We start from the raw sequence: 14,619 nt of genomic DNA, 5'->3' as shown, positions 1-14,619 counted from the left end.
AAGGGCCTGAATGGCAAAAGACACAGTGATGACCAGCCTCTGTCCGTGATATTTCATCCACCAGCTGTAAAGCTTTGGCAACTTGGCTGCTATTTTAAATATACAAACAATCTGAAAAGAGCGTACAACAAAACAGGCCAGACAGACAGTGTAGAACAACAGAAATGGTAAAAACCTGAAGACACAGGAAGCTGCTGTTGGCTGACCAAAATAAAAGTACACACTGAGACTAGAAAGAGTGAGACAGATTAAAATGAGGAAGCACATGGGTCCTCCAGCAGATCTGACCACAGGTGTGTTATAGTTGATGGCAAAGAGAACAGACACAGCCAGATTCAGTCCCACCAAGGTCCAGGCAGCAACCATGATGACCACAGCTCCAGCGTCTGTGAAAGGTACAAACTCCACCACCCGCAGGCTGCATGACGTGCTTCCATCTGCAGACCATTCAGCATCAGTGCAGGAGACACAAGTGTAGGGATCCTCTGTTTCACAACAGAGAGAGAAACACTGTCAGTGAAGATGTGACAGAATAATAAGTTACATGTGCAGTGATTAATATGACGCGTGGCGTGTCTGAGTCAAATCAATTACCTGAATGGTTGACCATCCTTGCCTTTAAAGAAAATGAACAGTCTGGAACAGTTCTCAGGATATCCATGGTTTAATAGTTTTTTGTGTAATACTTTACCTGTGACATTGATAAAAGTTCCATTTTGGCAGATTTCACAAGTGAAGCAACATCTGTGAATTCCCTCTGGCTTTTTCTTGTATCCCACAGGACACTCCTGGGAACAAATTGATGTTGGAACCTGTTGGACACAGTCGTTAGGGACATACGAAAGACTATGGGTTAGGTTCAAGTTTCGGAAAAGATTTTAGGTCCAAACATTTGTGGAAACACAATCTTGAAATCACTATTTGATTATTTTGCTCATTCATCCTCACATCTGAGCAGATGTGGGATACCAAAAGAAAATGCTCTTGTTAACAAGTGCAGAGTTTTCAATGAGAGAAAAAAATGACTTACTTTTCCATTTGTGTGCCACTGAATTTCTGTGCTGTTGATGACCAAATGGAAGGGTGGGTAAAATTCATAATAGCCGACCTCCTGTACATCACCATTGTGGTTCCAAAAAATGACTACGTATAATCCATAGTTGGGGTCACCATTCTCATCAAAGTGTATAGTTTGATTGAAGAGTGTAAAATTGGACTTTTTCAACTCTGCTAGGACCTGAGGAAAGTGTTAATAAATATTTAGAAGTGATTAACGAGGGTTCCTTCATGAAATGTACCAAGATAACAGAAAATGCGATTTAAACTTTGGTTGAACACATTCGACTTTTGAGTGCCATCCATCCATTCATCTTTGACTGCTGATTCACGGTCGCAGGGGCAGCAGTCCAAGCAATGATGCCTCTGTCCCCAAAAGCTTCCTCCAGCTCTTCCAGAAGGATTCCGCGGTGTTCCCTGGCCAACCAAGAGATGGTCTCTCCAGCATATTCTAGGTTTTCCCTGGGCTTCTGAGTGGTAGGACCTCCTAACCAGATGTCTCAGGGAACACCCAGCCACCCTATGGAAGCTTATTTTGGCCCCGTGTATCCAGAATCTTGCCCTTTCTATCATGACCCATGAGGTTGGGAATGTAGATTGAAAGTTAAATTAGACGAACCAGGAATCTGCAGAGAAAAAGTTTAGATTCCGTGGAGCATAATTCTGAATCTGCGGGGAGGAATTCTTGATTCCGCGGCTTGAAAGTTAATATTCCGCGGGCATTAAAAAACACCAAAGCGGTCCTTTATTTTGATTTTCTTCTGTGGTTACCAGTGAGGAGCGAAAACATAGTTTGAGATCATTTTCTTATAATTTACCCTCCACAGTTGATAATAATTGAACTTGTTAATGTGTGTGTGTGTGTGTGTGTGTGTGTGTGTGTGTGTGTGTGTGTGTGTGTGTGTTTTGACTCCAGAGTGGAGCAGTAGAAATAAGTTATTATGAAGTGTCTGTGACAAATAAAAGCTACTTTTTTAAATCAACATCTTAAAGCTTGTGTCTGGAATTTCCGTTCGTTTCCAATGTATGTATCATTTTTTAACAGAGCTTACATGTGTTAGTCTGGTTCGATACTATAATATTAGCATAAAGTAATATAAAAATGTATTCATGAGCTCCACCTTCATCTCATAGACCCCCATGTTATCCGAAAAAGCGCCGGTCAGCTTCAGCCAATAGATTTCGAGCTTCCGCTTTGTCATGCGGTCAATCAACGTGTGCGAGCAGCCACAGAGACTTTACGCTTACCTCGGATATATCCATTGTCTGCTAAACATCCGCCGTAAACAGCTAAACATGTAGGATGCTGGAGGACTAGGAGGCACTCATTTTTACAACACAGTTAATGCGCAAGCACAGTTAAAGGGGTGTGGTTTGGTCGCTCACGAAAGCAGAAGGAGGGCGGAACCTCAAGATGTTGGATTAAAAAAGCCTCTCTCTTTCAAAACTCCAGACACGAGCTTTAAATCATTCTTTTTTTCCCTAGATTGGACAGTTTGAACCAGAAAAAAAAACACGTTGAGATTAGATTAGAAAATGTTTCATTATATGTCCGCTCCGTCGCTCTGATGGCACGGAGTCAGCGGAAATTTTTTTGTTTGTTTTTTTTCTCCCATTCTACCGTGATTGTTAATAATGGAGATGAATTAAACATTAGGATTATATCAGGATTGACGGAGATGCAGATGAATTAATCAAATCTGGGTTTGGGTCTGAATGGAGGAAATACAATTCATCCAGGAGCGATACAGTTACTGAGGATTAACCACGAACCTTCTGTACAGTTTAGGAGCTCTGGCTTTTCTGTTTCACTGTCATATAGTGAATATAATTCACAGACATATATTCAAGTCTCCAGCGCTGATGGCTGAGACGGGATTTTTTTTTTTCAAAGTAGGCCATTAACACCTGGTGAGACGGAGCTGTTCAGCCAATCAGGGAGATCTATTCCGAGGGTGTGGACAGGTCAGCTCGGAGCTGATTGGCTCCTCTCGGAGCTCACCACACACCGCAGGATTTGCAATCGGAAATATTAAACATGTTCATTATTTACGATCTTCTCCTCCGACGCCTCCCGAGTGGCTCCGACCGGAAAAAATCTTTCTGAACACACTGCACACCACAGGAAGATCGGACCCGAACTCATTTGCATACTCCCGACAATTGGACCTTGTCGGCTTCAGTCGGGAGGAGAAGATCACGGCAAAATTTGGCCTGATCATTCTGTAGTGTGTGCTGGCCTTCACATGTAAAATGTGAGTTTTCTGCACTGGGCATTAAAATCCACGGACGGCCCATGAATCTGTGGACAGATGTGATTTCCGTGAAAAATTCCGTGAAAAACTCCGCGATCGCGTAATCGCGGATTCCTGGAGGGTCTAGTAAATTGGGTCAGCTTCTTCAACACCCTGATGGACTACAGCACATGCTGAACTGGTCCACCTATCAATCTTATGTTCCATCGTTCCCCTACTTGTGAGCAATACCCCAAGATATGTGAACTTCTCAACTTGAGACAGGGACCTTCCATTGACACAGAGAGGGCAAATCATCTTTTAGTCAAGGACCATGGCCTCAGATTTAAAGGTTCTGATGTTCATTTCCTTCACTTGCCACTCAGCTTCAAACTTCCCCAGTGCATGTTGTATGTCCAGGTTTGATGAAGCTAACGGGACAATATTATCTGTGAAAAGCGGGCACAAAACCCTACCATTCCCGAACCGGACCCCTGGCGGCACCTTATGGATATTTTGTCCATCATAATTATAAATAGAACCGGTCACAAAGGGCAGACCTACTGAAATCTAACTTGCACTGGGAACAGGTCTGACTTACTGATTGCAATGTGGACCAGACTCCTACTTCAGTTATACAGAGACCAGACAGCCCTTAGCAACGAGCCCTGGAGTCCATACTCCTGATGCAGCCACCATAGGAGGGATGCAGTGGAATGATTTCTCCAAATACACTGCCAAAACACACCACCAAGACTCGACAAAACTCTCAAGACTGCCTTACTGTGGTAAGTATTATACTTTCAGGTTGATAGGCATTCATTTCAAACTTCTTAACTCTTTTAATCCAGCCATTGTTTGCATTATCTTTGTTTGTGTTATTAATGTGGCTTGAGGGTATATGTTGTGTTGTGATCTTCAGACCTATGCTTTCCAATGGACATTTACCGGGTAAGGCCACCCAAGGCTGACAGGTCTGGAGTGAACACTCAAACACATCTAAACCTCTCCTATGCCAAGGAGACAGAAAATCATGTACCCTGACAGAACAGGGGTCACCAAGAAACAGCCTGTGAGAAACAGCTGTCCTGGATGTGGACAGCCTGAAAAGCTATGTAGGAGGGCTACATGGCCCACCACCCACAACTTCCAACCTGGGCGAGCAATGCACTGCTCGTGCAGCATGACAGGGCAGCGAGCAAAGTAAGGTTGTCAGCCCCTGAAACAGATACTGGTTCTTGGAGCATGTATTGTCATTTCACTAGAGAGGAAAGAGCTACAGGGGAGAGATTAAGTGGTCTTGATTAGATACTACCTCCACACAGCATTGGCTCTGGAACCGTACTCTCTGATTTGTGTTTACAGGGTGAGAATTGCCATTCAGATGCAGAAATACTCACAAACTCACAGCAGGTGGACCACACAGTTGGAGTTTGTGGCAATCGGTTTTTCCTGGTGCTCTGGTTTTTAGTGTAACATATTTTTAACAGCTTGCCCATCTCGTATAGGTGTCCCTCATAATTGTCACTGATAATAATGTGATGTTAATCTGCCCCTAGATGTGAATGTGACTGTGAATGTTGTTTGTCTATGTGTGTTGGCCTTTTCGACAGACTGGCAACCTGTCCAGGGTGTACCCCGCCCGTGCCCACAGCAGCTGGGATTAGTTCCAGCCCCCCACAATTTTGCGAAGGACGAAGCGGGTTAGATAATGGATGGATGGATGGATAGATGGAAGTTTATGTTTGTAAGCTTAGAGGGGCCATAGAAAGGGTCAGTTGATTGATCAAAAAGATTCTGAGGCACCATCTAGTGGCTCAGGAGTGGCTGTAGGTGTCTATCTCAAGCAGTACTCAGAGTGCACATTCTCTGTAAATCCTCTGACCTCTAATGAGGACTTCCTCCGGTGGTGGAACTGGAACACTCTGAGGATCTCATGAACTGAGGGACTTGCCTCCCTTGCAGGAGGCAGGGCCTGAAGCTTATGGAGAGTCTTTGTCCAGGTCCATGGTAAAGGTCACCAGGATAGTCAAACCTCAGATATAGAAGGAACAATGCAGATGTCATCCTGGCCATCATCTTTTCATAGGTTATTGAAGGAACAGTAGAGTTTGCCAATCCAGTCTACATGTGTTTTGGAGACCTGGAGAACACCTATAATCATGTCCCCTGAGATGTCTTGTAGGAGGTGCTTAGATAATATAAAGTACCAGAACCACTGCTGCTATTTGGTCTTTGTACTTCCTGTAAGAGAGCTGTGTCCTTATCCCCATCATTAAGATAGACTTGTTAAAGGTGGGCACTGGACTCCACCAAGGTGGAGCTTGTCACTGCTTTTGTTTAAGATTTTCATGGACAGAATGGCAAAGTGCATTCAGGGCCAAGAGAATGGCATGTATGCTTTGTGCAGATGATGTCCTTTTGGCAGCATTGCATGAGAGCCTCCGGCATTCACTGGAACAGTTTACAACTGAGTGTGAGTGTGTGGTTGGGATGTGGATCAGCTCCTCTAAATGTCCCGATGAGTACATGTTTTTTTTTTTTTTTTTTCATAGGATAGGATGCCATGCCATACCGGGGCCTAGCGCCCTGTGCTCTGTGCCCCTGCCCCTCCTGCAGGCCGCCCCTCTCTGTGCCCCATCTCTGGTGTCCCCTTGGGGTGGGGGGGGTCCCCTCAGTCAGGTGGGGTTCCAGGCGTATGGGCAGAGGAGGTGGGCCCACTCCCTCGGGGCCTCTGGTGTCACTATCAGCCTCCCTTCAAGTCCCAATCATATCCAGAGGACAAGCTACATGCACACTCATACACACACAAACACACACACATCCTCTCTTTTATCTTACAATTTCATTTAGCAGACACTGTTGTCCATAGCAATGTACAACACAGATAGACATACAACCATACACTCACATTCAAACCGAGGGACAATTTTGGGGTGACCAATTAACCTGGCATGCATGTTTTTGGACTGTGGAAGGAAGCCAGAGTAGCTGGAGGGGAACCCACGCACACACGGGGAGAACATGCATACTCCACAAGAAATTCCCCCTTCTTGCTGTGAGGCAAGAGCGCTAACCACTGCGCCACCGTTTGGATCTTGTTTGGTCATGTTTTTGTTTAGTTGTGGAGTTCCCCTGTCGGTCTTTGTGTTCGCTGTCGGTTCTAGTTTTGTCAGTCCCCCACCCCCAAGTGTCTTGAGGGCTTTTTCACAAGCAATTGAAGAAGGAACCATAAGATTGGCCACAGATTCAAACAGGTGGTTGCAGTAATGTACTTACAGTACCAGGGTATTGTAAAAAAAACAAAAAAACAGCTGAGCTGTAAAGCAAATCTCTCTGTTCACTCATCTGTGGTCATGAGATTTGGATCATTATCAAAACTAGAAATTGGCACTCAGAGAGCGCAGACCTCCGCCACAGCTCAAATCAGTCACCAACAACCATAAGAACACCACATAAAATCACACAACATTGTGATCGGGGGTGTGATCGGAGCGGAGCGCTGCAGCGTGCGGTGCCTCTCTCTGTCACCCTGTCGCCCTCTCTCCCTGTGTGTGTGTGTGTTTATGTGAAAAGGAAAACCAAAAACCAACATAATTTATGTTATTTTACTTCATTTTAATTTGAAAATTGACCGGATTCTCTCGTATTTTCCGTTCCCGACTTCCTGTGTGGTGCGATCTGCTCTGTCCAGCTTTAACTGGCGGTGCACGGCGTGTGTGGCTCGCGGAGAAAATAGAGAGGAGCAGAGTGGCCACGGTCCACAGTGCGAGCTGCTACGCACGCAGCGCTGTTCCGCGCCTCCTGTAACCATCAGATAGGTTAACAGGGGCGCCGATCTGACAGTCGGTGCGCAGTGCTTCCACTTCCGCGTCGGAAGCGGCGCATCCTGTGTGAACCAGGCGTTTGTCCCCCCCCTGTCGGCAGGCCTGCCCAACCATGTGAAAGACTCCCTATCTCTCAATGATAAAGAATCCTTGAAAAAATTCCTGGATCCAGACAGTGATCCGGATCATCACCAAAATTTAATTAATTCTAAGTTAGCCCAAGACCCACTTTTCCACAAAGTTTCATTGCAATCCGTCCATTACTTTTTCCGGAATCTTGCTAACAACCAAACCAACCAACCTACCAACCAACAAACCAACATGATTACATAACCTCCTGGTGGAGGTAACAATGCAATCACAGACACAAGCAGCTGAAATGAGTTTTCTTCACAAGGTGGTGAGAATAACTCATTTATATAAAGTTAGGAGTTCAGATTTCTAGATAGAGTCGCTGGAGAGAGTACATTTTTGGCTTAGTCTGGTAACGACTTGAAATTCCCCAAGAGCAGCTGGAGGAACTTTGCGACAAACAGACATGTCTGGACTTCTCTCTATACTGCTATCACAACCTCGCATGGACTAAGATGAAAAGAAGATGGATGGATGAATGGATGAATGGATCGATGAATGGACATTCAATGACTTGTCCATCACAGAGACTTGATATTAACCCCAGGATTCACAAACTATTTCTGATCTAGTGTTATGAATATTGTTTATATTCTTGATATAAACATACACAAAGGATCAAACTGAAATAATTTCATGCTTACCATGTGTGGGTTCACTGTCATTTTGTCATTACATCTGCCAGCGCCACATTGTAATGTATTGTGTAAGGCATGGGCAATGGTGTACACAGCAGCATAAACAGAAAAAGAGAAACTTGGGTCTGCATCAATGACATCTGCAGCACTCAACCCACTGCAGTTGAAAACTTGATTGCAAAATGTCTCTTGCTCTGCATTTTCACAGAGAGCAGCAGCTTTGGCAGAATGGACAAAATCACTGAAGCCAGGTATCGCCATTGCGCGTGCAGCAACCCCAAGCACAGTCCCGACATTCCTGATGCCTTTGGTCTTTGAGAGTTTTCTGTTCAAGGACCATGCATCCGAGGCCAACCACACCTTGTTTGTGACATTTTGTTGTATTGCTGACCCAACAAGAACTTCTGCCATCCATTTTGAAGCAAAAACAATTATGACATGTACTCTCAAAGTATTTATCTGTCTGAATATTCGGGGGTAATCTGTTTGATGGTCAAGGCCTTTGGAATATGCCAGGCAAATCTCAGAATCTTGAATCTTCCTTATGAATAATTCTCGACCATCACTGCCATAGCTGTTATCACCATATAGGAAAGCTACCCAATGCCACTGAAAGTGCTTCAAAATCCTGACAAACATTTCAATGACATCTTTGTTGGCAGGCAGTGTTCGTAAGAAAGATGGATAGTTTTTCTTTTCTGAAAACACAGAACTCGATGCACCATAGCTGATCTGTTGAAAGTAACAGAATATTTCATTATTTACATTTGTAATATATTGCCAGATATGAAGTGACAGAATGAGTAATGGATTTGCTCAAACAATAGAAAACAAGTTGCAAAGTTACCATGGGAATGAGATCCATCATCAAGAGCGGAGCCACACTCACTGTCTTAGGACTTGTGCTACTACCGATCACACCGATCAAATTCTTGGGTGGCTCACCCCAAGGATCAATCACGCCATTCACTGAGATGAGGTTGAACATGCTTGGGAAGCTATGCCCATCTGAACACTGGTCAAACAGAATATAGCCAATGGATACATTTGGTAGGAGGCTGGTGGAGTTATTGATTTCCTCGACAGCAAATCTCATCAACTGAAATCTTCGATAACGTGACAGAATCAAAGAGTGACTGTAAACAGAGAAGAGACAGTGTGTTTAAATCAGAATGGTTCAATTTTGATGGCAGCAAAAAAAAAAACAACAAAAAACAGTGAATTCATGACAAACTGTTAAATTTGATGAATTTTTTTTCCAAGTCACTCAACACTTCACATTTTTGCAATTTTATATTCCACTAGTGCTATTAAAATTTTAAAAAGATGCCAATCTCTGGCAAAATAAACACATCTTTGTTGAGATGGATTACAGGTTCACTGATGAAGGTCAATTCAAAAAAATGTTGATTCAGAAATGATCTAATTTGACAACTGTTTTCATTCATGTCTCATGTGAATCAGGGCATGTTTGTATGAGACCACCACATGTTTTGCAGCAAACGAGTGATGCAAAACATGAATGAATGTATAAACAAACAAACAAAAAAGCAAATAAATAAATAACTCATTTCAGATTTATATTCCTAACATTGAGGGAATTCAAGATTTGGGTTATGACTCATAGAAAGCATTATTTCATGGCATTAGAGTTCGACCAAATATCAGAATGAACAGGTCTGATAGACTCATGTTAATAGAGGTTTGTTTAAAGCTTAAATGAAGGCATGGAACTCACCTGGTGCAGTTGATAGCCTCCGGTCTGTGGAGATGAGGAGAGCTGACGTGATGGATGTCAAATAGCCCACCGAGCAAATAATCTCCATCCAGCTGAAACTCTGAAGACGGGACAGTGTTTCGAGGTACAGCGTTCAGGACAGATCCCAGAAGACACAGAAAAGCCAAAATCTGAACCATTATTGTCTGTCGTGTCTTGTTATTTTGGATACATCAGCTGACCCGAAATCATCACTTTGTCATTCAAGAATGAACAAGGACTGACAGCAACAGCCAGCTCTAATAGTTGGTGGAAAACCACAAATCTGTATGCAAATATGATGTGAACTCTATTTGCAGGGGACTGGTGCAGGCAGGTGGACTGCATCTGTCTTGATCTCTTGTGATTGGCTTGACTTTTCAGCTGAGGGTTTGTTTCAACTAAGTAAACAAATGCAAAGTTTTTAATATGAGTGTGACTGTTCTTATTTGTTCAGGTAAGAACTATCAGGTTACATCAGCTGGACTTATTTGTCTCTTGGAAAACATTTAACCCCAAATTGTATTAAGAGGTTTCATCATCCATCCATCTATCCATCCATCCATCCATCCATCTTCCACCGCTTATCTGGGATCGGGTCGCAGGGGCAGCAGTCTCAGCAGTCTCAGCAGAGATGCCCAGACTTCCCTGTCTCCACACACTTCCTCCAGCTCTTCCGAGAGGATCCCAAGGTGTTCCCAGGCCAGCCGAGAGACATAGTCTCTCAAGCGTGTCCTAGGTCTTCCCTGGGGTCTCCTCCCGGTGGAACATGCCTGGAAAACCTCCCCAGGGAGGCGTCCAGGAGGCATCCTAAAGAGGTGCCCGAGCCACCTCAGCCCCTCTCGATGTGAAGGAGTAGTGGCTCTACTCTGAGCTCCTCCCTGGTGACTGAGCTCCTCACCCTATCTCTCAGGGAGCACCCAAACACCCTATGGAGGAAGCTCATTTCAGCCACTTGTATCTGGGATCTTGTCCTTTCGGTCATGACCCAAAGCTCATGACCATAGGTGAGGGTGGGAACGTAGATTGACCAGTAAATCGAGAGCTCCGCCTTTCGACTCAGCTCCTTCTTCACCACAACGGACCAATACAATGACCGCATCACTGCAGACGCTGCACCGATCCACCTGTCAATCTCATGCTCCATCCGCCCCCCACTCCTGAACAAGACCCCAAGATACTTAAACTCCTCCACTTGGGCTCGGGTCTCTCCACCAAGCTGGAGAGGGCAGGCCACCTTGTTCCTGTCGAGGACCATGGCCTCAGATTTGGAGGTGCTGATCCTCATCCCTGACTCTCGGCTGCGAACCATCCCAGGGCATGCTACCGGTCCAGGTTCGATGGCGCCAACAGGACAACATCATCTGCAAAAAGCAGAGATGAAATCCTGTGGTCCCCAAACTGTACCCCCTCCAGCATCTGGCTCCACCTAGAAATTCTGTCCATAAAAAATTATGAACTGAACCGGTGACAAAGGGCAGCCCTGCCGGAGTCCAACATGCACCAGGAACAGGTCCAACTTATTGATGGCAATGCAGACAAGACTCCTGCTCCGGTCATACAGAGACTGGACGGCCCTTAACAAGGGGGTCCGGACTCTGTATTCTCAGAGCACCCCCCACAAGGAGTCACGAGGGACGCGGTTGAACGCTTTCTCCAAGTCCACAAAACACATGTGAACTGGTTGGGCAAACTCCCACGAACCCTCAAGCACCTATGGAGGGTATAGAGCTGGTCCAGTGTTCCACGTCCAGGACGAAAACCACATTGTTCATCCTGGAACTGAGATTCAACTATCGGTCGAATACTCCTCTCCAGTACCCGAGCATAGACTTTCCCAAGGAGGCTGAGGAGCGTGATCCCCCTATAGTTGGAGCACACCCTCCGGTGGCTTAGCTGATGGACGAGTCCACCTCTGAGACCTCAGCCTCTGCTTCCTCCATGGAAGACGTGGCGACGGGATTGAGGAGGTCCTCGAAGTATTCCTTCCACCGTCCTATAATATCCCCAGTTGAGGTCAGCAGCTCCCCGCCTCCACTGTAAACAGTATTTGTGGAGACCTGCTTTCCCCTCCTGAGATGCTGGACAGTTTGGCAGAATTTCTTTGAGGCTGATCGGTAGTCCTCCTCCATGGCCTCCCCAAACTCTGCCCAGATGTGAGTTTTTGCCTCCACAACCACTCGGACTGCAGTTCGCTTGGCCTGTGGGTACCTGTCAGCTGCTTCTGGAGTCCCACGAGCCAACAAGGCTCGATAGGACTCTTTCTTCAGCTTGACGGCAGCCCTTACCTCCGGTGTCCACCACTGGGTTCGGGGGTTGCCGCCATGGCAGGTACTGGATACTTTATGACTGGTTCGACAATGGAAGTGGAGAACATGGTCCACTCGGACTCAATGTCCCCAGCCTCCCTCGGGACATGAGAGAAGCTCTCCTGGAGGTGGGAGTTGAAAACCATGCTGACAGAGGGTTCCACCAGACGTTCCCGGCAGACCCTCAAAATACGTCTGTCCAGTTTCCTCCTCTGCCAGCAAATCCAACTCACCAACAGGTGGTGATCGGTCGACAGCTCTGCTCCTGTTCACCTGAGTGTCCAAAAGACGCGGCCAGAGGTCAGATGACACAACAACAAAGTCAATCATCGACCTCCAACCTAAGGTGTCCTGGTGCCAAGAGCACTTATGGACACCCCTGTGCTCGAACATGGTGTTCGTTATGGACAAACTGTGACTAGCACAGAAGTCCAATAACTGAACACCACTCGGGTTCATATCAGAGAGGCCGTGCGTCCCAATCACCCCCCTCCAGGTCTCACTGTCGCTGCCCACGTGGGCATTGAAGTCCCCCAGTAGAACAATGGAGTCCCCAGTCAGAGCACGGTCTAGCACCCCTCCCAGGGACTCTAAGAAGGCCGGGTACTCTGCACTGCTGTTTGGCCCATAAGCCGAGACAACAGTGAGGCACCTATCCCTGACCTGAAGGAGATGCAACCCTCTCGTTCATTGGGGAGAACTCCAACACATGGCGGCTGAGCTGAGGGGCTATAGAGTATTTGCCAGTGGTGGGCACAGCTAACCAAAAAGTTAGCTTCGATAACCGTTTGTTAGGTATAGTATACTTTAATTAGCACCACTACCCTAGAACAATTGCATTAACTGCATATTAGGCCATTCCTGAGAGAAGTACACCAAGGTTATAAGATGATCTGCTAAAGTGTAAACATACCCACACGTTCCGGAGAAACCAACACACACTCACTAGTGTTCCAAAACATACTCGATAAGGATGCCAACATACTCTTGGTTGGCAGCTGACATCAATATCAAATTGTCCAATTGCGAACAAAGTCCAACCTATCTGTCGGGGTAGGCCCAGCCCAAAAGAACATGGAATAAAAACTCTGTTTCATCAACAATCAGGATTCTTTCGGGGCGAAATACTTCGTATCTTTCCCTGTAAAGTCCAGCGCTGAGCATTACATTTGGCTATACTTAAATAAATGGTAATAATCTGGAGTCAGTCGTTTTGGCAGTCTTTATACCAAGCATAGAATAAAAGAACCGGGTGGAGTTTGCCGGACAGAAGTCCTGGGCTCCAACACGTTCTTCCGCTAACTGAAAAGTTAGCTTCGATAATGCTAAACCGATAAACTGCTAAAAGATTTAGCTGAAGCTGACAATAACCACTAACCGCTAACTGCCTTACCCACAGCCGCTGCAGGCTCTGCAACAGGCTTAAACGCACTGGACACAGAAGCGCCGCGCACGGAGTTTCTGATCGCCTCTCATGTTAACCTATCTGACTGCCCGAACACAATGCGCAGGGGAGCACAGCGCACCCTCTCCATTCTATTTTTCACGCGAGCCGCGAGCGCCATTTGTCAAGCTGGATCAAGCAGATCGGACAAGACAGGAAGTTGGAAACAGAAAAGGCAAGAGAATCCAGTCAATTTTAAAAATAAGATAAATTAAATGACGATTGTAGACGGTGTTGCTCATCTGTCTATAATTTGTCACTTGGGTCTAATCACAAGAGAGATGGACACACACACAAATAGACATACGCACGTACGCACGCATGCATGCACACACACACACACACAAACACACACACTCAGGAAAAGAGATTCACGTGATACAAAAAAAAAAGAGGACAGGAGGAGAAAACGGCGGAATCTTGAGTTCCGGGGCTTTCTGTTTTTGAATCGTTTCAATTGGACAAACGGATCGGGAGTTATACGCATTACAAAATCCATGTATTTTCTAAACAATTTCCGGCGTTTCTTAACCGCAGAGAAGAGACTTTTCATTACTTTGCACAGTAACGGAAGCACGTTCGAGAGGCGTTCAAGTACCCCGGAAACTAGAGTCAGCCTACATTGGCTCCCAGAGCTACCACTACGCTAATGTGTAAATTTAGCTGAAACTAATTAGTCCGCTAATGTTTTTCAAAGTTAGCTGAACACTAATCCACTAATGAAAATGTTAGCTTCGCTAATTAGCAGTTACCTGATTAGCGGACTGCACCCACCACTGGTAATTGCAGTCACGTGACCCAGGAGTTGGCAACCAGAGGACCGCCGCCATATTGGAGTGAAAACAAACAGTGATACGTGCTATCATTCATAGAGAGTAGTGCGCGTTTGTGTTCTTTAACGTTGAAAATGTCGACGGATAAGGAGAGTAGGGATATTGTTGTGTTGTCAGATCAAAAGGACAATCTTGACGTAACACATAAAGACCGATTTGGGGAGAAAATACCGATTTCAGGCTGCAGCATGACCCGGACTTAATGCACGGCTGACACTCAAGAACCCCACGATCTGGAGTACGAGTTACTGTTATCTCATCGATGGTTCTTCGGCGTACACAAAAGCAGCGATGAAGGCGTACAAGAGCCTGGATTTATACAAGTATTTTGTTTCTGGCTTTGTGGAAGCACTGAGACAACACGGATAACTTTCTTGTAAAGTCTAAGGT

The 14,619-nt window shown here is 45.6% G+C and overlaps 1 protein-coding gene across 1 annotated transcript in view; it reads right to left on the bottom strand.

The window, feature by feature from the left end:
- Positions 1-9,804, bottom strand: part of LOC115408479 (taste receptor type 1 member 1-like) — a 10,248-nt gene extending 444 nt beyond the window's left edge. The window contains exons 1-6 of the mRNA XM_030119266.1: positions 9,626-9,804; positions 8,735-9,023; positions 7,894-8,619; positions 1,031-1,237; positions 692-812; positions 1-485 (exon numbers count right to left, since the gene is read on the bottom strand). The exon at positions 1-485 is cut by the window's left edge and continues 444 nt beyond it. Coding sequence (XP_029975126.1) covers positions 1-485; positions 692-812; positions 1,031-1,237; positions 7,894-8,619; positions 8,735-9,023; positions 9,626-9,804 — 2,007 coding nt within the window. The remainder of the gene's footprint in view (positions 486-691; positions 813-1,030; positions 1,238-7,893; positions 8,620-8,734; positions 9,024-9,625) is intronic.
- Between the last annotated feature and the right edge of the window lie 4,815 nt (positions 9,805-14,619).

Source organism: Salarias fasciatus, chromosome 20 (assembly GCF_902148845.1).
Source record: "Salarias fasciatus chromosome 20, fSalaFa1.1, whole genome shotgun sequence".
Taxonomy (NCBI): domain Eukaryota; kingdom Metazoa; phylum Chordata; class Actinopteri; order Blenniiformes; family Blenniidae; genus Salarias; species Salarias fasciatus.
This window is presented reverse-complemented; position numbering and strand designations above follow the sequence as displayed.